The sequence below is a fragment of the Crassostrea angulata genome, chromosome 9 (genome assembly GCF_025612915.1).
Source record: "Crassostrea angulata isolate pt1a10 chromosome 9, ASM2561291v2, whole genome shotgun sequence".
In the NCBI taxonomy this organism is placed as follows: Eukaryota; Metazoa; Mollusca; class Bivalvia; order Ostreida; family Ostreidae; genus Magallana; species Magallana angulata.
Genome location: NC_069119.1, coordinates 27,624,142 through 27,647,048, shown reverse-complemented (window position 1 = coordinate 27,647,048; position 22,907 = coordinate 27,624,142). Strand labels below are relative to the sequence as shown.

Here is a 22,907-nt window from a genome sequence, read left to right as displayed (position 1 = left end):
AAAATTGCCTGTTTGTGAACAATAAGAAAGCCGACTCACCAACGAACAAAATAAGCCTCATTTTAGATACTTTTCAGTTAAATGCTTCACTATCTAAGGGTATTTTTTGTATGTGCATCACCAAAATTTAAATGGATAATTCATAAAGATACATGCACAGATTCTTTCAATTGATATATAAACAATGTTCCTGCCATAAGTTACATAGACTGGTAGAACTGATGTTTCAAGCAGATTTACGTAACTATCATGTGTGCCAGTTCTTTATTAACACCAATGAAGTTTCAACGTTTTCTAGAATTTTATTTTAAGGGATTTTAGAAACGTTTTGAGATCACTTTTATTTTTCAAATTTTGTTTTTCAATTTGTATGCATTGATAAATATACTTTAGCATTTTGAATGTTTGATGAAACTTTAAACATCAGATGAAGTTAATTACATGCAAGATACGGATGTCAAAATTCATTGTTATCCAAACAAAAATCGAGTCCTGTTTTTGTTTTGTTTGTTTGTTTGTTTACATATATTTTTAGATTTAATTTCAAACAATGTAATATGAAGAAATACCATAATATTGATAAATTCAATAGTGGAAAACAATATTACCAACAAAAAACACTGCAAGATTTGATTGAAACTTACAACAATACAACACATATATGTATTTAAACAAAAATAAGACCCGAGGTTTCTTCGTATGAAGCAAAGAATTCTAAACTCGCTTGTCACTCGATATTTGACATCCCAATTAGGTGATGGAATAACAATACCAATATCAAATATTCTAGACATAAAGCATGGAGAAATACAATTTTAAAAACGTTGAGCTCAAATCGTGTCTATATCCCTCTAAACCTGGCATTTTCTTTTCAGCACGAAAATGTAAACTAAAGCATGGCCTGAGCTTTGCCTACATAACAGAGAGTTGTGAGTCCCGTATCTCCATTAGTTTATCTTGACATCTAATTGGACTCTAGGGAATACCTGAATGAAGGACTGTTAGCATCAACATTGGAAAAAAATAGCATTTGTATGTATTAATCTAATATCGTGGGCAGGTAAAATGTCTTTTTGAATAAATATTGTTTGTTATTTATTTATATTCTGGTAATAAAAACTTAAGAATTTCCTCATCTTATCTTTTGTGTTTATTATTTAATAAGTACCAACAAAGATAGATATTTATGATTTTGGGGCCTGGTACATGTATACACCTTTCTCATTGTTAAGACAAGTACAGTGTATATGTAATAAGTAATTCAACTCATTATGAATAATGTAACAGATATTCAATTCCCAATAAAATTCTTTCCTGGTTCACTCCTGATATTAAGGTAGATCTCTTTGCCCCCCACTCCCTCTCCTTAGCCCCCCAAAAAATCATGTATTCAATAATACTTATACAACTATTTTCTTTTGTTAGCTCATCGAGTGACGTTTACATCTAGAATTAAGAAACTCCTGAATATAATACGCAATCACTCGAACAGGAAAATGAGTTTGAAAGTTTGGAAATTCATTTTCCGTTTTAAAATTTTGCCAAGCTCGGTAATGCAGGTTCCGCCATTTTGAAATAGTTCTATAATGAACATTTCCGGTATCTCTATATAAAGGAAACAGCTCGAGCACTCCTGCCTGTTCCGGTAGAAAAAGGGCAAAGGTCATTCCAGCTCCGTGTACTCCAATCAGAAAATCTGTTTTTGAAATAAATAAAAGCTGTGTTTTCATTGGATAATTTTCAAGTCTTAAGCCTTTCACACTGTGACTCGGAAAAGACTTTTGAATTTCCTTCAACAAGTTCCTTTCGTTGTAAAATTTTCGCTCTGTAACTTTGGTTGTTCCATTTCTATACATTCCGTCCTGTCTCAGAATTACCCGGATATTAATGCTAGAACAGTCCAGTTTTCTTTGGCTACATGTGCCAAACAGACTGTTAAAATATTGTTTGAATTCCCCGACGAACGGAAGTTTGGATAAGCGATGATGGTTAAGGTAACCTTCATAACCTGAATTAATTATTATAAGTTTATCAAAATAAAATTTTCTATGACTCTCTCCCGATAGTGGCAGGGTCTCTTGAAAAAAGCTATCCCATAATTCTTGTAGAATCGTATGACTCCCATAATCATCGGCAAAAATACCAACAACGCTTCTGTTTGGCGATATCCCTAGAAGAAGCTTAGCTATCACAATATTGTACATTTGGGTCATCGCATGGTACAAGTTCCCTTCGTCGTGTCGTGATAACAATAATCCGATATCTCTATGAACCGGGGCTTTTTCATTGTCATTGAACCTCTCAGTTAGTTTCATTTGTTTAACCCAGGTCAAAATCGGCTCCTTGAGATGTAGTCCCGTTATATCCACTACGCCTGAGCAATGTGTCGAAAGGGATCTTAAACCAAATTTGGTTGAAGGTTGCGATGTAGGGGTTTGGTTTTGGGGTCGGATGAAAGATTCGAACAAAACATTACTAACCACCGCAAACATCTTGTCGAAAAAGACGATCTCCTTATCACAGGCGTAAAAGAATTTGAACAAAAGTGGTTGCTGCGCATGAGCGGAAGCACTTGGGAAGCAGTAATTGTCTGAAGCTGAATGTAACCACATTTCACTCACGACATTTTGATTGTACAGAAAATCATCCGAATAAATGATGATATAAATGAATAAAATAACGTATACCACAACCACACACAGAAGAATAGACGAAGTTTTCCTCCTAATATAATACATTCCAGCTGTCGCTCAATTCTTGCATTCAACTGCAGTCAGCACAAGATTCAGCCAAGCGCATTTTTTTTTCAATCAGAACCACAGAACGTTAAACTTTTTTTTTTCGTCCTAATTCTTGTAAGTAAACCGGGTTTCTGGTATGGATGAACTTGATTTTCGATTCAAATTCGACAATTAAAGCATTCTTCTTTTATTGTTCATGAAATATCAAATTGCTTACCGCGGTGAATTTTATACCTTTCAACTGCGTTAAAATTTCATGAACTGATAAGAATTATGGAGGAATAGCTCATGAACAAATTGAATTCCAATATCACTGATTCCATTCATCCTTGATGCGCTTCCCGTATTCAGTAAAAGAAATAAAATGATTTATACATTTATAGTTTACTTTCAGTATATTTGAATAAAAAAATGTAATCGATATTCAGAGCATGTAATCTATATTCCAATAAACGTACATTTGTATTTGATGCATTTTCCATGATAGGTTAATCGATCATTTTCAGAACGGGATCCCCCAAGCTAACGCATAAAAAAAGCTTCATGGACCATATTCGGGGGGGGGGGGGTCCCAGTAGAGTCCAATTTCTTGGAGAAACGGCATTGGGGAGAGGAAAGGGGCTTCGAAATTGCGTTGTGTCGTATAGATATAAAACAAAAATAGGCAGGTGAATGGTAATTCATTTATATATTGATCAATTAAAATCAATACATGTATTATGAATATGAAAGTTGTGGTCGTTGAGTCCCATTTCATTTTAATATCGTGTGTTATCATGTATCAATCTTACAGGTGCGTAAATATATTTTTTTCCAAATTATGTCTCTGTTACATAATTAATTGCTACTTTCGATTTTTCCCCTACATCTGTACAGTGCCATTGTTTTATAGGCTGGCAATTTTTCATACAGGATATGGGTGAATAAGAGTCAAAATACAACCCGGAAAACCAATTTTTCCCTTGGCGCACCATTTCGAATTTACTCTCAACTTTGAAAAACTGAATATCGACTTTCAAAATAAAAAAATTAATAATTCTTGATTGTAAACGAAAGTTCGATTCAGAAATATCTTAATCATCTTTCTTTTTTTTCATTTCAGCACCCCGGTGAATGGTAATGTTTATCAAGCAATGAATACAGAAATTAATTAAAATCACAGGTTTCTAATTATTTTATTACAGTTTGCTTGGAGTTACTTCTTGCCTACTGAAATCCCCCCCCCCCCCCTGCTAAAAATGTTAAAGGCAAAATATAAAGAACTTTTTTGAAATGGAGATTTTTTTATTTCTTACCAATTTTTACTTAGTTAAACTTCAAGTTTGAAAAATAAAAAAACGTCCATCCGGGATCTTGAAACTTCCAGGCGACAATGCCAAACACAGATTTCGTAAGGATGGCCTAAGTTGATTGAAAAAAAAAACAACCATCACGATGCATTGGGCCTACAGTATGTGTTGTTTTGGGGTTTTTGGAAGTGTATATGACGATTTAGTTACATGTTTATATTAACAAATGCATGTCAAACTGTCGTGCATTTTTTTTAAAATCCATTTTCGAAGAAAACTAAGAGGAAGTATCGTGTAAAAGTATATGAATGAACAAAAATACACACAGAGCCCAAAGGAACTGCTTTTCATGTAAAAACTATCTTGAAGATGAATTCCATTTTATTTTAGTGTGTCCAGTATATATTGAATACCGTGAAAAATATATTAAAAGTATTTTTATGAGAAACCATCGATGTTCAAGATGGTGCAATTGTTTAATAACGAAAATTTTAAAGATATGTGTAACCTCGGCAAATATTTTTACTTTAGTATGAAATTAAGAAACGATATCTGTAACTAACTTTAGATCTCGTTCTTTTGATTCTTTTTCCCTTTACTTATGTCATTTTTTATATTTATGTATGTACAATGCAGTAGGGTCTCCTGTAAAATACCCACTTCTGTACTATACTATGCTTAATTTGTATCATCTGATGAGCTGCAAAGCTTAAAGAAATAAAGAATGAATGAATGAATGAATGAACAAAGAAAAAAAGTTGGATCAGACCAGATTGATCGATGCATGTTATGTCAATCAATTGAAAATTGCCTGTTTGTGAACAATAAGTAGGCCCATTCACCAACTAACAAAATAAGCCTCATTTTAGATACTTTTCAGTTAAAGGCTTCACTATCTAAAGGTATTTTTTGTAAGTGCATCACCAAAATTTGAATGGTTAATTCATAAAGATACATGCACAGATTCTTTCAATTGATATATAAACAATGTTCCTGCAATAAACTAAATAGTAAGACTGGTAGAACTCATGTTTCAAGCAGATTTACGTAACTATCATATGTGCCAGTTCTTTATGAAGACCAATGAAGTTTCAACGTTTTCTAGAATTTTATTTGACGGGATTTTAGAAACGTATTCAGATCATTTTTGTTCTTCCAATTTTGTTTTTCAATTTGTATGCATTGATAAATATACTTTAGCATTTTGAATGCTTGATGAAACTTTAAACATCAGATGAAGTTAATTACATGCAAGATACGGATGTCAAAATTCATTGTTATCCAAACAAAACTCGAGTCCTGTTTTTGTTTTGTTTGTTTGTTTGTGTATTTTTTTTAAATTTAATTTCAAACAATGTAATGTGAAGAAATACCATAATTTTGATAAATTCAATAGTGGAACGCAATATTACCAACACAAAGCACTGCAGACTTGATTGAAGCTTACAACAATATAACACATACATGTAATTAAACAATAATAAGACAGAGCTTTCTTCGTATGAAACAAAGAATTCTAAACTCCGTTACTCGCTTGTAACTCGATATTTGACATCCCAATTAGGTGATGGAATAACAATACCAATATCAAATATTCTAGACATTAAGCATAGAGAAATACAATTTTAAAAACGTTCAGCGCAAATCGTGTCTATATCCCTCTAAACCTGGCATATTTTCTATTCAGCACGAAAATGTAAACTAAAGCATGGCCTGAGCTTTGCCTACATAACAGAGAGTTGTGAGTTCCGTATCTCCATTAGTTTATCTTGACATCTGATGTGACTCTAGGGAATACCTGAATGAAGGGCTGTTAGCATCAATATTGAAAAAAAATAGCATTTGTATGTCTTCATCCAAAATCGTGATCAGGAAAAATGTCTTTTTGAATAAGTATTGTTTGTTATTTATTTTTATTCTGGTAATAAAAACGTAAGAATTTCCTCATCTTATCTTTTGTGTTTATTCTTTAACAAGAACCAACAGAGATCGATTTTTAGGATTCTTGGGCCTAGTACATGTATACAACTTTCTCATTGTTAAGACATGTACAGTGTACATGTATCCATCTAGTAATTTAAATCATTAAGAATAATGTAACAGATATTTAATTCCCAATAAAATCCTTTCCTTGTTCACTCTTGATATTAAGGAAGAGCCCCCCCCCCCCAAAAAAAACCACAAACAAACCATGTATTCATTAATACTCATACAACTACACTGTATTTTCATTCATTCATTCATTCATTTCATTAGCTTATCGAGTGACGTTTACATCTAGAATTAAGAAACTCCTGAATATAATACGCAATCACACGAACAGGAAAGTGAGTTTGAAAGTTTGGAAATTCATTTTCCGTTTTAAAATTTTGCCAAGCTCGGTAATGCAGGTTCCGCCATTTTGAAATAGTTCTATAATGAACATTTCCGGTATCTCTATATAAAGGAAACAGCTCGAGCACTCCCGCGTGTTCCGGTAGAAAAAGGGCAAAGGTCATTCCAGCTCCGTGTACTCCAATCAGAAAATCTGTTCTTGAAATAAATAAAAGCTGTGTTTTCATTGGATAATTTTCAAGTCTTAGGCCTTTCACACTGTGACTCGGAAAAGACTTTTGAATTTCCTTCAACAAGTTCCTATCGTTGTAAAATTTTCGCTCTGTAACTTTGATTGTTCCATTTCTATACGTTCCGTCCTGTCTCAGAATTACCCGGATATTAATGGACGAACAGTCCAGTTTTCTTTGGCTACATGTGCCAAACAGACTGTTAAAATATTGTTTGAATTCCCCGACGAACGGAAGTTTGGATAAGCGATGATGGTTAAGGTAACCTTCATAACCTGAATTAATCATTATAAGTTTATCAAAATGAAATTTTCTATGACTCTCTCCCGAGAGTGGCAGGGTCTCTTGAAAAAAGCTATCCCATAATTCTTGTAGAATCGTATGACTCCCATAATCATCGGCAAAAATACCAACAACGCTTCTGTTTGGCGATATACCTAGAAGAAGCTTAGCTATCACAATATTGTACATTTGAGTCATCGCATGGTACAAGTTCCCATCGTCGTGTCGTGATAACAATAATCCGATATCTCTATGAACCGGGGCTTTTTCAGTGTCATTGAACCTCTCAGTTAGTCTAATTTGTTTAACCCAGGTCAAAATCGGCTCCTTGAGATGTAGTCCCGTTATATCCCTTACGCCTGCGCACTGTGTCGAAAGGGATCTTAAATCATATTTGGTTGAAGGTTGCGATATAGGAGTTTGGTTTTGGGGTAGGATGAAAGATTCGAACAAAACATTACTAACCACCGCAAACATCTTGTCGAAAAAGACGATCTCCTTATCACAGGCGTAAAAGAATTTGAACAAAAGTGGTTGCTGCGCATGAGTGGAAGCACTTGGGAAGCAGTAATTGTCTGAAGCCGAATGTAACCACATCTCACTCACGACATTTTGATTGTACAGAAAATCATCCGAATAAATGATGATATAAATAAATAAAATAACGTATACCACTACCACACTGAGAAGAATAGACGAAGTTTTCCTCCTTATATAATACATTCTGCTGTCGCTCAATTCTTACATCCAACTGCAATCAGCAAAAGATTCATGTTTTATCAGCCAAGCGCATTTTTCTGAATCAGAACGGTTAACTTAGAACGTTTAACTTATTTTTTTCGTCCTAATTCATGTAAGTAAACCGAGCTTCTGGTATGGATGAATTTGATTTTCGATTCAAATTCGACAATAAAGCATTCTGCTTTTACTGTTCATGAAATATCAAATTGCTTACTGCGGCGAATTTTACACCTTTCATATGCGTTAAAATTTCATGAACTGATAAGAATTATGGAGGAATAGCTCATGAACAAATTGAATTCCAATATCACCGATTCCATTCACCCTTGATGCGGTTCCAGTATTCAGAAAAAGAAAATAAAATGATTTATACATGTATAGTTTACTTTCACCAGATTTAGATTATAAAATGTAATCGATATTTAAAGCATAATGGTATGTAATCTATATTCCAATAAACGTATTTGATTCCTTCTCCATAGTAGGTTAATCGATCATTTTTAGAACGGGATCCCCCAAGCTAACGTCTAAAAAAAGCTTCATGGACCATATTCGGGGGGGGGGGGGGGGGGGAGAGAGGGGTCCCAATAGAGTCCACGTTCTTGGAGAAACGGCAATGAGGAGAGGAAAGGGGCTTAGAATTTGCGTTGTGTCGTTTAGATATAAAAGAAAAATAGGCAGGCGAATGGTAATTCATTTATTTATTGATCAATTAAAATCAATACATGTACACAATGTATTACGAATATGAAAGTTATGGTCGTTGAGTCCCATATTCATTTTAATATCGTGTGTTATTATGTGTCAATCTTACATTGTATTTTTTTCCAAATGATGTCTCTGTTTCATAATTAATTGCTACTTTCGATTTTTCCCCTACATCTGTACAGTGCCATTGTTTTATAGACTGGCAATTTTTCATACAGTATATGGGCGAATAAGAGTCGAAATATAACCCGGAAAACCAATTTTTCCCTTGGCGCACCATTTTGAATTTACTCTCAACTTTAAAAAACTGAATATCAACTTTCAAAATAAAGAAATTAATAGTTCTTGATTGTAAACGAAAGTTCGATTCAGAAATATCTTAATCATCTTTCTTTTTTTTTCATTTCAGCACCCCAGTGAATGGTAAATAAATGTTTATCAAGCAATGAATACAGAAATTAATTAAAACCAAAGGTTTCTAATTATTTTATTATAGTTTGTTTGGAGTTACTTCTTGCCTACTGAAATCCCCCCCCCCCCCGACTAAAAATGTGATAGGCAAAAAATAAAGAACTTTTTTTGAAATGGAGATTTTTTTTATTTTTTACCAATTTTTACTTAGTTAAACTTCAAGTTTGAAAATGAAAAAAAAACTTCTCTCCTGGATCTTGAAACCTCCAGGCGACAATGCCAAACACAGATTTCTTAAGGATGGCTCAAGTTGATTGGAAAAAAAAAAAACAACCATCACGATGCATTGGTCCTACAGTGTGTGTTATTTTGGGGGGTTTTGGAATATATGACGATTCAGTTACATGTTTATATTAACAAAATTAATGCATGTCAAACTGTCATGCATTTTTTTTAATCAATTTTCGAAGAAAACTTAGAGGAAGTATTGTGTAAAACTATATGAATGAACAACAATACACACAGAGCCCAAAGGAACTGCTTTTCATGTAAAAACTATGTTGAAGATGAATTCCATTTTATTTTAGTGTGTCCAGTATATATTGAATACCGTGAAAAATATATTAAAAGTATTTCTCTTAGAAACCATCGAAGTTCAAGCTGTTGCAATTGTTTAATAACGAAAATTTTAAAAATATGTGTAACCTCGGCAAATACATTTACTATTGTATGAAATTAAGAAACAATATCTGTAAATTACTTTAGATGTAATTCTTTTGATTCTTTTCCCCTTTACTTATGTCATTTTTCATATTTATGTATGTACAATGTAATAGGGTCTCCTGTAAAATACCCACTTCTGTACTTTACTATGCTAAATTTGTATAATCTGATGAGCTGCAAAGCTTAAAGAAATAAAGAATGAATGAATGAACAAATAAAAAAAAAATCGGATCAGACCAGATTGATCGATGCATATTGTGTCAGTCAATTGAAAACTGCCTGCTTGTGAACAATAAGGAGGCCGAATCACCAACGAACAAAATAAGCTTCATTTTAGATACTTTAAAATTAAATGTTTCACTTTCTAAAGGTATCTTTTCTAAGTGCCTCATTAAGATTGAATGGTTTTATTTAGAAAGATACATGCACAGGTTCTTCCAGTTGGTATATAAACAATCTTCCTACCATAAGTTAAATAGACTGGCAGAAATCATGTTTCAAGCAGATTAACGTATCATATATATGTGCCAGTTCTTTATGAAGACCAATGAATATTTTCTAGAATTTTATTTTACGGGATTTTAGAAACGTTTTGAGATCAATTTTTTTTTCAAATTTTGTTTTTCAATTTGTATAAATTAATAAGTTTACTGTTTGATGAAACTTTTAAAATCAGATAAAGTTAATTACAATCATGCAAGATACAGATGTCAAAATTCATTGTTATCCAAACAAAACTCGAGTCCTGTTTTTTTTTGGGGGGGGGGGGGGGGGGTTGGGGTTTTTTTTGGTTTTTTTTTAAATTTAATTTCAAATAATGTAATGTGAAGAAATACCATAATTTTGATAAATTCAATAGTGGAAAACAATATTAACAACAAAAAACACTGCAAGATTTGATTGAAACTTATACCAATACAAAACATACATGTATTCAAACAATAATAAGACCGAGCTTTGTTCGTATGAAACAAATAATTCTAAACTCCGTTACTCGCTTGTAACTCGATATTTGACATCCAAATTAGGTGATGGAATAACAATACTCATATCAAATATTCTAGACATTAAGCATAGAGAAATACAATTTTAAAAACGTTGAGCTCAAATCGTGTCTATATCCCTCTAAACCTGGCATTTTCTTTTCAGCACGAAAATGTAAACTAAAGCATGGCCTGAGCTTTGCCTACATAACAGAGAATTGTGAATCCCGTATCTCCATTAGTTTATGTTGACATCAAATGTGACTCTAGGGAATACCTGAATGAAGGGCTGTTAGCATCAATATTGGATGAAAAATATTTGTATGTCTTAATCTAATATCGTGGCCAGGAAAAATGTCTTTTTGAATAAATATTGTTTATTATTTATTTATATTCTGGTAAAAAAAACTTAAGAATTTCCTCATCTTATCTTTTGTGTTTATTATTTAATAAGTACCAACAAAGATAGATATTTATGATTTTGGGGCCTAGTACATGTATAGCCTACACCTTTCTCATTGTTAAGACAAGTACAGTGTATATGTAATAAGTAATTCAACTCATTATGAATAATGTAACAGATATTCAATTCCCAATAAAATTCTTTCCTGGTTCACTCCTGATATTAAAGTAGATCTCTTTGCCCCCCACCCCCTCTCCTTAGCCCCCCAAAAAATCATGTATTCAATAATACTTATACAACTATTTTCTTTTGTTAGCTCATCGAGTGACGTTTACATCTAGAATTAAGAAACTCCTGAATATAATACGCAATCACTCGAACAGGAAAATTAGTTTGAAAGTTTGGAAATTCATTTTCCGTTTTAAAATTTTGCCAAGCTCGGTAATGCAGGTTCCGCCATTTTGAAATAGTTCTATAATGAACATTTCCGGTATCTCTATATAAAGGAAACAGCTCGAGCACTCCCGCGTGTTCCGGTAGAAAAAGGGCAAAGGTCATTCCAGCTCCGTGTACTCCAATCAGAAAATCTGTTTTTGAAATAAATAAAAGCTGTTTTTTCATTGGATAATTTTCAAGTCTTAAGCCTTTCACACTGTGACTCGGAAAAGACTTTTGAATTTCCTTCAACAAGTTCCTTTCGTTGTAAAATTTTCGCTCTGTAACTTTGGTTGTTCCATTTCTATACATTCCGTCCTGTCTCAGAATTACCCGGATATTAATGCTAGAACAGTCCAGTTTTCTTTGGCTACATGTGCCAAACAGACTGTTAAAATATTGTTTGAATTCCCCGACGAACGGAAGTTTGGATAAGCGATGATGGTTAAGGTAACCTTCATAACCTGAATTAATCATTATAAGTTTATCAAAATAAAATTTTCTATGACTCTCTCCCGATAGTGGCAGGGTCTCTTGAAAAAAGCTATCCCATAATTCTTGTAGAATCGTATGACTCCCATAATCATCGGCAAAAATACCAACAACGCTTCTGTTTGGCGATATCCCTAGAAGAAGCTTAGCTATCACAATATTGTACATTTGGGTCATCGCATGGTACAAGTTCCCTTCGTCGTGTCGTGATAACAATAATCCGATATCTCTATGAACCGGGGCTTTTTCATTGTCATTGAACCTCTCAGTTAGTTTCATTTGTTTAACCCAGGTCAAAATCGGCTCCTTGAGATGTAGTCCCGTTATATCCACTACGCCTGCGCAATGTGTCGAAAGGGATCTTAAACCAAATTTGGTTAAAGGTTGCGATGTAGGGGTTTGATTTTGGGGTCGGATGAAAGATTCGAACAAAACATTACTAACCACGGCAAACATCTTGTCGAAAAAGACGATCTCCTTATCACAGGCGTAAAAGAATTTGAACAAAAGTGGTTGCTGCGCATGAGAGGAAGCACTTGGGAAGCAGTAATTGTCTGAAGCTGAATGTAACCACATTTCACTCACGACATTTTGATTGTACAGAAAATCATCCGAATAAATGATGATATAAATGAATAAAATAACGTATACCACTGTTACACTGATAAGAATAGACGAAGTTTTCCTCCTTATATTATACATTCCAGCTGTCGCTCAATTCTTGCATTCAACTGCAATCAGCACAAGATTCATGTAGTATCAGCTAAGCGCATTTTTTTTAATCATAACCTCAGAACATTAAACTTATTTTTTTTTCGTCCTAGTTCTTGTAAGTAAACCGGGCTTCTGGTATGGATGAACTTGATTTTCGTTTCAAATTCCACAATTAAGGCATCCTCCTTTTATTGTTCATGAAATATTCAAATTGCTCACTGCGGCGAACTTTACACCTTTTATCAGCGTTAAAATTTCATGAAGTGATAAGAATTATGGAGGAATGGCTCATGAACAAATTGAATTCTAAAATCACCGATGCCATTCACCATTGTTTCGCTTCCAGTATTAGGTAAAAGAAAATAAAATGATTTATACATGTATAGTTTACTTTCACTAGATTTGAATTATAGAATGTACGCGATATTTAAAGCATAATGGTATGTAATCTATATTCCAATAAACGTATTTGATGCCTTTGCCATGATAGCTTAATCGATCATTTTCAGAACGGGTTCCCCCAAGGTAACGCCTTAAAAAGAGGTTCATGGACCATATATTCTGGGGGGAAGGGAGGGGGAGTTCCAAATAGACGACATTCTTGGAGGACCGAGATAAGGGAGCAAAGGGATGGGGCTTAGAAATTCCGTTGTGTCGTATAGATATAAAAAAAATATAGGCAGGCGAAATTTAAAGGTAATTCATTTATATATTGATCAATTAAAATCAATACATGTATTATGAATATGAAAGTTATTGTTGTTGAGTCCCATATTCATTTTAATATCGTGTGTTATCATATGTCAATCTTACAGGTGCGTAATTATATTTTTTTTCCAAATGATGTCTCTTTTTCATAATTAATTGCTTTTTTCGATTTTTCCCCTACATCTGTACAGTGCCATTGTTTTATAGGCCGGCAATTTTTCATACAGTATATGGATGAATAAGAGTTGAAATTTGACCTGGAAAACCAACTATTCCCTTGGCGCACCATTTTGAATTTACTCTCAATTTTGAAATAAACTGAATATCAACTTTCAAAATTAAAAATTAATAATCATTGATTGTAAACAAAAGTGCGATTCAGAAATGGCTTAATCATCTTTCTTTTTTTTTCATTTCAGTGATATATGAGTCGAAATATAACCCAGAAAACCAACTTTTCCCTTGGCGCACCATTTTGAATTTACTCTCAACTTTGAGAGTAAACCCGGTGAATGGTAATGTTCATCAACCAATGATTACAGAAATTAATTAAAACCACAGGGTTTTAATTATTTGCTTTTGACTATTTTGACTTTCATAAATTGGGTCTTTGATATTTCGTATCGTTGTCCTTTACCGATTGGATTGTTAAGAATAAAGATTGAATATTTATAGAAGACCTAATATAGTTATTAAAATAAAAAAAAAAATATTGCACAATGTTGTATACTTTAAAAGAATTCTGATAGATTTTTGTTGATTTTAACTGGGTTCAGATGGATTCTTAAATGCTATTTATTTTCTTATTGAAGCGATGATATGTTTTTTGGTTTGTTTTTTTTTTTTGGAGGAGGGGGTGGGGGGGTTGTGTTTTTTGTGGTTTTTTTGTTTTTTGTTTTTGGGTTTTTTTTTTTTAATTGGGGCGCGGAAGGGGGGTTGTTTTGTTTTGTTTTGGGGTTTTTTTTTTTTTGGTTTTAGGAATGACAAAGATATCATTTGCTTATGAACAATACGTAAACATAAACACATGTAGTTATACAAATGTACTGCAAAGGAAGAAAAAACATGAATATCAGATATGAACCTTAATTAATAGTATGGACGACCCTTTTATGAAATTACACAAACACCTGTCTAAATCAATCAAGAACCTTCATAAAAAGCCATTTCTATAAAATGTCGTATTGTTGTATTTAAAATGCCTCCTATTTAGTATTTGAGTATGACCCTATGATGGTGAACTATTCTTTTCAAAAAAGGTCAAATCAAAAAATTAAAAAATGATGATAAAAAATGATTTATTGAACCTAAAAATATGCAATTTACTTAATTTCTTATATTAAAACAAAACTAAAGGTCATTCCGACTTCATCTATATTAATTTTTCACATTATACTTTTATTTCTTAACAGAATTCAGAGAAAATCAGGTGGAACTGACGAATAAACAGACTGGCATATTTACAGAATTGCTGTACTGAATTAACTGATCTCCCAGTAGATTCAGATGACACCAAGAGAAAGCAATGGCATCTCCTATTTCATCCCCTGTAATTGTTATAGTACATTCAAGTTCACGATCGTCTATGTTTATCAATTAACTTATCGATTGTGTCTGTGTCAATATAATTTTATTACCGCTGTATACTTGTTCAGCAGTGAACATCTACGCCTTGGGCCATTTTTTTGGACATACCTTAAAATCAAGGACATTACTTGTATACTTTGTTATTCTAATCTCTGTGTACCTCTGTAAAATGGTATCGAGATTCAAAAAATCAATAGATGGACTCACTTTAATAAAAAAAAAAATGGCTTTCTGAATATTGCATTAAAAATGTGTTCACACTGAGTTGATTGAGTTCATTATTTTTAAACAAAATTTTATTCAATATAATATATTGAATGGGATTAGGCAGCAGGCAAAGTCTATTTAGGCCCTCTCCCTACATCAAGGTCAAAATGAATAGAAATATTTAAATGTTCAATTTTGATAACACAACACAGATTTAGTTCATTGACATCAAAATGCTACATAGAAAAACTGTAAGCACGTGCTTACAAACTTCCTTTTTTAAAATCTCAATTTATTTATTTTTAAATTCTCCGCAATGATATCTGAATATTTACATTTCCCATTGTTTTTGTCGGCGATAACACTCATATCATCAACATCGATCTTGTAATGTATAGACCAATAATTATAAATTTCATCAATGACTATTCTATATTTATCAATCGATGAAAAGTATATTAATATAAGTTTTAGGGAACCATTCTTAATATATCACGAGGTGATCGAATACGTTCAGGTGTGATCAATTTTGTGATAAAGCCCTTTGGGCATTAGAAGATTTGATCGCGCCCGATCGTATTTGATCACTTCATAATACTCAGAGAATGATTCCTTATTCCTTAAATAAAGAAGCAAGGCACACTCTAACACATTTTAATTATTTTATATGGTGCTGATGTCATGGTAACAGAAGCTAAAAATGAATAAGACTAACATGAAGGATTGCATGTAAGGCGACATTGACTAATTTATTCTTAACGCCAAATACAAATTAAAAAAGAAGAAATGGGAAAATGGGCAAAATGCAGACTAATCAATATCTGAAGAGTGTCTTCATACATATAAAAACTATTTACACGCTTTCAAAAAAATAATCTTTTCAGTAAAATCAAAACCATAAAAGCTCTTAATTTGGGAATGATTTTACCTTGATTTGACTAAAGAAAACATTCCAAAAAATTGACCTGCTGTATATTTCTAAGTGGTCAGAACATAACATTATCTGCACGACTGCATTTACATGGACAAAAACGAGTTTTAGATGTTTTGACACGGACTCCATTTTCATTTTTCCCCGTCACGGTTCTCGGTTCGGCTTTTATCTATTCTATATCCGGTTAATCTGCCAATAGCATCAACATTACTAGCAATTACTGTAGAAAATTTACCTTTCATTTAGAGGTCCATTTAGGTCGCTGATCTTCGGACTTACCCCCGGGGCCTGACGCACAGACGCGACCGTGACCTAATTCGGAGATGAAGCGAACTATAATCTAAATCATTTGCTTCAAAATTCTTTTCTCATGGTTTTCAAAATCGGGTCATTTGGCAGTTTGTCCGTTTGATCTGTTGCTAAATTTAGCGAATTTTGACTAAATTTAGAAGATTATGGCCTTAATATCTCTGGGGTGGGTCCTCAATGGCCCACTGACCAAGGAATGACCAAGGAATTCCGGAGCCTGCTTCTGTTTGAACTTATCGGCAGGAGCAGATGGTCACTATGGGTTCTCTTTAAAAAAAAAAAACTAAGCTATTAATGTCAAAATAAGAGTAAATTGAAATTCATATAATAAATCGTTTTGTCAGAAAATTTATGCAGATATTATAAACATTTTAAATTGTAAGGTTTAATGGGTACAAATTATTAATTTGATTATATTTTAGCTTAATTATCGGGATTTTTTTTTTCTATTTCTCTTATTTGATCCTTACTTTCATTTGTGATTAATTTGGTTCACTTCCTCTCCTTTATTTCTTACTTTATATAGCTGTTGTTAAGTAATGTGTGGCAGGTTTTAATTGATGAAAAGAATGTCTAGTTTTTTGGGGGTTTTTTTGAGGGGGGTTGTTTTTTTGTTGTTGTTTTGTTGTGGGTTTTTTTTTTTTTTTGGGGGGGGGGGGGGTCAGAAATAGATTCTAACTATTACCATGATACCAACATGAAATACTAATTGTACCGTACAAGGTGGGTGAAAACTAACTTAGATTCTCTTGCAGGTTACCGACCTTAAATCCATACAACTCAACCGTTCACACAAAATACATTTTCGATATATACGCGTAATATCATATATGTACATCTTCGTAGATATGCTACACAAATACCCTTGGGTTCATATATGTAGCTAGGAAGCTAGCTAGTCAGAAGAAAGACATGTTATTATAGTATTCCCCACCTCCAGACGTAAAAGAGTTTGATAAATGTAAGTGATTTTGACCTTACGATATGATTATTCTCTAAAGTGAGGTAAATTTTGTACACGTACAATTTTATGCAAATTTAGAGATGATAAAGTGTATACATGTACTTACAAGTGTACGCCAGTTGTACGCACGAAGAATAGCTTATTATGTGTAATCGTGCCGCGTTGTACGATGTACCGAGGTAGGTGAGATTTGTACATGAAAAATGTAGATTTCCGGTCTTTTTTTAAAGGATACTATGTAGCTTAACAGTAAAGTCAACATTGCGTAATGTTGGTTTGAATATATTTCAACGCTAATGTGTGCCCATATATTTACAATGGGATTGGGAACAGTCAAGTTATAATAATAATGAAGCTCTCTCCTTACAATAATTGGCAAATATAAAGATTCAAAATAATTTACATACAATAGAGTAAGGTTTCTATTAGCATATTTTGATATATATGTACGTACGCAATCAAAATCTCTTTTTTTTTATTTTTTTTTTTTTTTTTGTACATGTATATTGTACATTGAAGAATATGGCAGTTGATTTTGTATTTAAATAACGCTTGCTAGTTCCTGGATATGTAAGTGAGTAAGCAAATAATTTATTAAAGTGAATTGTGTTCTAACACATTACATAATTATATGTAATACACAAATAAATAATGAAACACCCGGCCCATTGGGCCTATATGTCACTGCAAATACAATTAGAACATATATACACATATTACGCATTGCGGTTTTTTTTTATACAATAATGATTGTCAGTAAATGTAAGATTCATGTAAATATTTAGAAGTTTGTCTCGGAAAATTTGACAGTAAAGAATAAGTTAGACATTACTGGTGTTGCATTATATATACGATATTGTTAATTAGAGGCTGTCGAAATATAATTCATTAAGAATTCCGTTTATAATTTTATACATGTATAAAAAAACCTTTTTCTATTGATGTTGTTGCTGTACTTACATTTTTAATGGCGTCGTCATAAACAAAAGTCTCCAACTACTTCAAATTGTTAATGTTAACGAAATATGTATCTTTTCATCCAAAACAAACAATTTCAAAGACTTTTCACAGAAGAATGTAATAGGGCAAATTAAAAGAGTTTAAACACTCAGTAAGAAAAGATACCGAAGTGAAGGAATATTATTACATGTACATGTAATATCAAATTTTTTTTTTTACAAACTGTATTAGAAAATTGGAGATACAGGTCCAAATCTGGCGCTCGGTTCAATGCATAGCAAATTCATTGCAACTTTATTATTATTTTCCTTTGTCTAGCATAGTTCTCCTCCAGCCTGCCCACAGGAAAATTTCCTAAAGACCGGGTAAATGTGAACATTGAGGAGAATTATGGACTGCGTATCAGTAAGACCAAACGTCCTGGAAGCTCTCTGGATCTGCATGATATAGATTTAAATAATGAACTGGTCGGGGGTGGGGGGTGGGAGTCCATGTTTGAAACTACATGTACAATGTAGTCTCAATATACTGTACACTCTCTACGTACTATTTTCTACATTGTACAGTTATATACTATTTACATTTACAGCTACATTGTAATACTGTAAATACCACAGATGATTATTTATTTATTACATGTAATATAATCATACGAAAAGAATCATGATGTTTTGCTGTTGTTTTTGTTTTGTTTTTGGTTTTTTGTTTTTTTTTTGGGGGGGGGGGGGGTCATCAATGATCTGCAGCTGTCTTTTCTTGAAATTTTTTATTTAGATTTCATTAGTTTTAAACATATCGCCGATATGATATCGTATGGTTGATTAACTTTTGGACAGTAAACATCTAGAATTTCTTCCTTTTAGATAATAAATGAAACTCCATTTCATTTTACAACGAAATTGATGTTTTCTCGAGCTCCCAAGCTATTTACGAATCGTAAGCGAAATATTGGATTTTAATTTGAAGGGTTAGGTTAGCAAGACAAATACTATTGCGTTACCCTGCCCCCAGGGCAGAACTTGTTGACCCTATTGTCCTCGCCCCTGTCCAGCAAACAGAACAAGTCATTTAAAGACCCAAAATCTGTAATAGACTATGTAACGCCATGGTAATTAGTTGATCTACAAACATGTGATAACCATTATCAAAACAGTATCAGTAGTTTCGCATTAAATCTCTCAAAATCTCTCTCTCTCTCTCTCTCTCTCTCTCTCTCTCTCTCTCTCTCTCTCTCTCTCTCTCTCTCTCTCTCTCTCTCTCTCTCTCTCTCTCGTTATAATGGACTGTGAAAAGATTTATAGTTTCGGTATTTTAGATAAAAAGGAAATATTGTTGGTTTTATTTTCTTTATGTTTAATGTAGGACTTCAAACTTTAACAAACTTTTCCTGAAAATTGTTTGTTCTTTTAGAAAAAAAATGAATAAAGTTATATTTTATGTTTAAATGTTCACTTGATGAATTGCAAAAGTTTTTTTTTAATCGTATTATAACTCTGTGATAAAATATCGCAATTTTTTTTTAATCTATAATAAGTATTGATTACATGTATGTATGTATATTGTAAAAATTGTTATACAAGCCAAATGAATAAAGGTGCGTTTTATTTCACAAAGGAATAATAACCAATTCATTTCTTTTTGGAATTGTTTTAATATTTTTTTTTTTTAGTTTTTTTTTAGTTTTTTTTGTAAAATCTTGTTAAAGAAAATCTTGATATCTTGATATTTCAACCCGGCGTCATCTAGGATGTACTTTGTACAAAGTGAATCTCAAATCGACTTTTTATTCAGCAAATTTTTTTTATGAATGCTTATTTCCGAAATAATTTTGTTGATCCGCTTGAAGAGGATTTGGAAAACGACTTATGTCTAGTGAAGCAAAGATTCTTCCAAAGTTTCATCCCTTCTTCGATTTACCAAAACGATGTTTTTTTATTCAACAAAAGGACTCGAGTATGTACAAATCGAAAACAAAACCACACAGAAGTAAAAGAATGACATTTATCTTTAAAAGGGCATGGCCCTCACGAAGTGCTAGACTAGCAAAAATAAAATCTAAATTGAGACATAAAAATCGGGAGAGAAAGAAAACTGCGCAGGTTCTCGTACAATTGGGGGTCAGTTATCTGTGAAAATTCCCAGTGAGCTAAACGATGGCTTAGATTGCTGTAAAAACATGGCGGTGTTGTTTTAACCTTATTCAATATTACTCAGTAATTCCATTCGAGGTCACCGATTCAAGGTCTTACTCGACCGATTGTCGTCTGCTTAACTCTGATCACCCTCAAAGGACATGCTTCTAAAATATCGAGACTAAGTGTGAAAAAAACTCAATGTCCTGAAAATAGAGCACTTTCATATAGTATAGTTACTGTAATTATATATATGTATTAGATTCATATAATTATCATATTGCCCTGTACAAAATTCATTTTGTCTAAATCTAAATATTGATTTGTACATAATATCGTCATGATCTAAGCAATCGAGCAGCGCATTCATATTATAATATCAATCGCAACAACAAAGAGAAAAAGAGTCGAATTGACAATGATTTTAAACAAGAATATAATTATATTTCTATCTTTTTATCACAACAATTATATCAAATTCTTGATATGAAAACATTGAGAATAATTTTATATATTAATAACGATCATGTGAAAGATAGTCAATGTTTTAGATGGTTCCAAATACGGTTTAAATTATATTTTGTTAGAAACACAAATATTCCCAGTACCATTTTAAACGATTTTTTTTTTCATTTTTATAATTGGATTTTGATTCAATATTTTTATAATAACTATAGATCGCATAAATAGACGGTAAAAATTAAGACCATAAAACCACCCCCTCCAACCATAGAAACCTTGAAAATTATTAGATAAAATCGGGGATTATTTTTATAGAGGCGGCGATCAACCGAAAGTATCAACTAAATCAAAATGTTTCAATGAATGGATGATTATGATAGTAACTTCTCTCTCTCTCTCTCTCTCTCTCTCTCTCTCTCTCTCTCTCTCTCTCTCTCGCTCCTGTTTAAATATGAACATATATCAAGCTCTTTATCATTTTATACACTAGCATGGCACTGGAGTAAAATTTATTGTTTTATCATATTTCATCATGTTTATTACACTGCGTGAGCGGTAAAGTTGATATACGAGAAAAAGATAACTTGTGAATAACGTTACTAAGTGATGCAACTGTAACTCAAGAAGACTGGGTCCCATTTCCTTATAAATGCACAAAAACACGTGCATTCACCTTATTCTGTATTGATAAATAGGATGTTGCTTACTTTTACAATACTTTTGCCCTAAAATGTTATATGTAGAAATATGGTGTTAGCTTTATATTCAGCACTTTAGTCCAGAGAATTTGGATCAGATCTGAGGAAATAAAAAGTTTACAAATAAGCGTAAACATATGTGATGGATCTGTGTGTTTACACGCAACCGTAAGTGACGAACCCTTACTCTTGCGTGTACACGTAAGAAAAAAATACGTGTGACCTTACACGAACACGTTGTGAGGGGTGGGGGGGGGGTTGTTCGACTTGCAGTATTCAAACAATGAGGCGATCAAAATGATTATACATGTACCTACATATGTAATATCATGTACACTGTATATGCTACAAAACAATATTCAAATAAATGTACAATACATGCTAGATCATACAGAGAGCGATCGCATTTCATAGCATGCGTCCTCATACATAATCGTTACGATATATATTTATAAATGTATTCACCTTCATGTAAACTGAACTGTGTTAAATGATAATGTCAGCAAAATTGTGATGCAAAAATTAATCGTAAAAACGGGGTGTGGATATCACGCAATATATATTTGATAAATGCACACCACCAATATATGCGCGGATCTAGAGGAAGTATCGTGGATGGGGTTCCCCCCTTCTGAAAAATTTAAACTTTTTTTTTTTAATTTACGTAGTAAATTTACCAAAAATATGCCTTGGATCCCCTTGGCAAACTTGAATATTATTCTATCTATAACTTGTAGATTCGTAATGCATGTGGATTGTACAATTAATATTGAATTTTCGGTACAAATATTATTTTTGTTTTTACACTGTATTCTAGAATCAGAGGGTTAGGAGGTCAGTTGGCTTTATAAATCATATTTGTGTACATATATATCGATATCAGAAAAGTGTCGATGCAGAAAAAAGGAGGAGGGGTCCAGTTTCCTGAACTTGTCCATAACATGTTAATGATCATTTTTGCCCACTGGAGCCGAATAAGTAATTTGGGTTTTCCCTTATATATATACGTCATACAGATAAAGTTGACGTCTATTTTTAAAGATCAAAATTGATCAAACCTGTAGTTATAAGAACATTGACCAAAAGCATGAATACATTAGTTCATTTGACCAAACCTTGAGAACATTAGTTCATTGTTGATGATATTGATCTACATCAAAGCGTGACGTGCAAAAAGATAAAAAAAAAAAAGAAAGTGAATTGCAAACGCCTTAGGGTGGACAGCTAAATAAGAGAAAAAGCGGTGAAGCTGAACCATTTTTTCTTTTGATTTTGTTAAATATACAATAATGTCTTGGTCAGAAATATATTGATACCCCCACCCACAACATCCAACCCTCTCCCCCCTCCCCTCTCCCCCCGAAGATGTGAGTTCGACTGATTACGTGACAAAAATTTTAAGAAAAAGGCAAGCGTTGTGTGGCTTTAGTTCTTTTGATGTTAAACTATGATAGAAATTT

The 22,907-nt window shown here is 32.8% G+C and overlaps 3 protein-coding genes across 3 annotated transcripts; all 3 read right to left on the bottom strand.

The window, feature by feature from the left end:
- Positions 1 to 618: 618 nt before the first annotated feature.
- Positions 619 to 3,043, bottom strand: LOC128164053 (EGF domain-specific O-linked N-acetylglucosamine transferase-like). Its single transcript, XM_052827770.1, has one exon. The coding sequence runs from the start codon at positions 2,736 to 2,738 to the stop codon at positions 1,422 to 1,424; it is 1,317 nt and encodes a 438-aa protein (XP_052683730.1). The 5' UTR covers positions 2,739 to 3,043; the 3' UTR covers positions 619 to 1,421.
- A 3,192-nt stretch (positions 3,044 to 6,235) lies between these two features.
- Positions 6,236 to 7,599, bottom strand: LOC128162547 (EGF domain-specific O-linked N-acetylglucosamine transferase-like). The gene has a single exon (XM_052825784.1). The coding sequence runs from the start codon at positions 7,597 to 7,599 to the stop codon at positions 6,283 to 6,285; it is 1,317 nt and encodes a 438-aa protein (XP_052681744.1). The 3' UTR covers positions 6,236 to 6,282.
- Positions 7,600 to 11,157: 3,558 nt separating this feature from the next.
- LOC128164143 (EGF domain-specific O-linked N-acetylglucosamine transferase-like) lies at positions 11,158 to 12,851 on the bottom strand. Its single transcript, XM_052827884.1, has one exon. The coding sequence runs from the start codon at positions 12,472 to 12,474 to the stop codon at positions 11,158 to 11,160; it is 1,317 nt and encodes a 438-aa protein (XP_052683844.1). The 5' UTR covers positions 12,475 to 12,851.
- Between the last annotated feature and the right edge of the window lie 10,056 nt (positions 12,852 to 22,907).

Excerpts from the sequence above, each read along its gene's own strand:
- LOC128164053 (XM_052827770.1), bottom strand. The coding sequence starts at position 2,738 with ATGTATTATATTAGGAGGAAAACTTCGTCTATTCTTCTGTGTGTGGTT.
- LOC128162547 (XM_052825784.1), bottom strand. The coding sequence starts at position 7,599 with ATGTATTATATAAGGAGGAAAACTTCGTCTATTCTTCTCAGTGTGGTA.
- LOC128164143 (XM_052827884.1), bottom strand. The coding sequence starts at position 12,474 with ATGTATAATATAAGGAGGAAAACTTCGTCTATTCTTATCAGTGTAACA.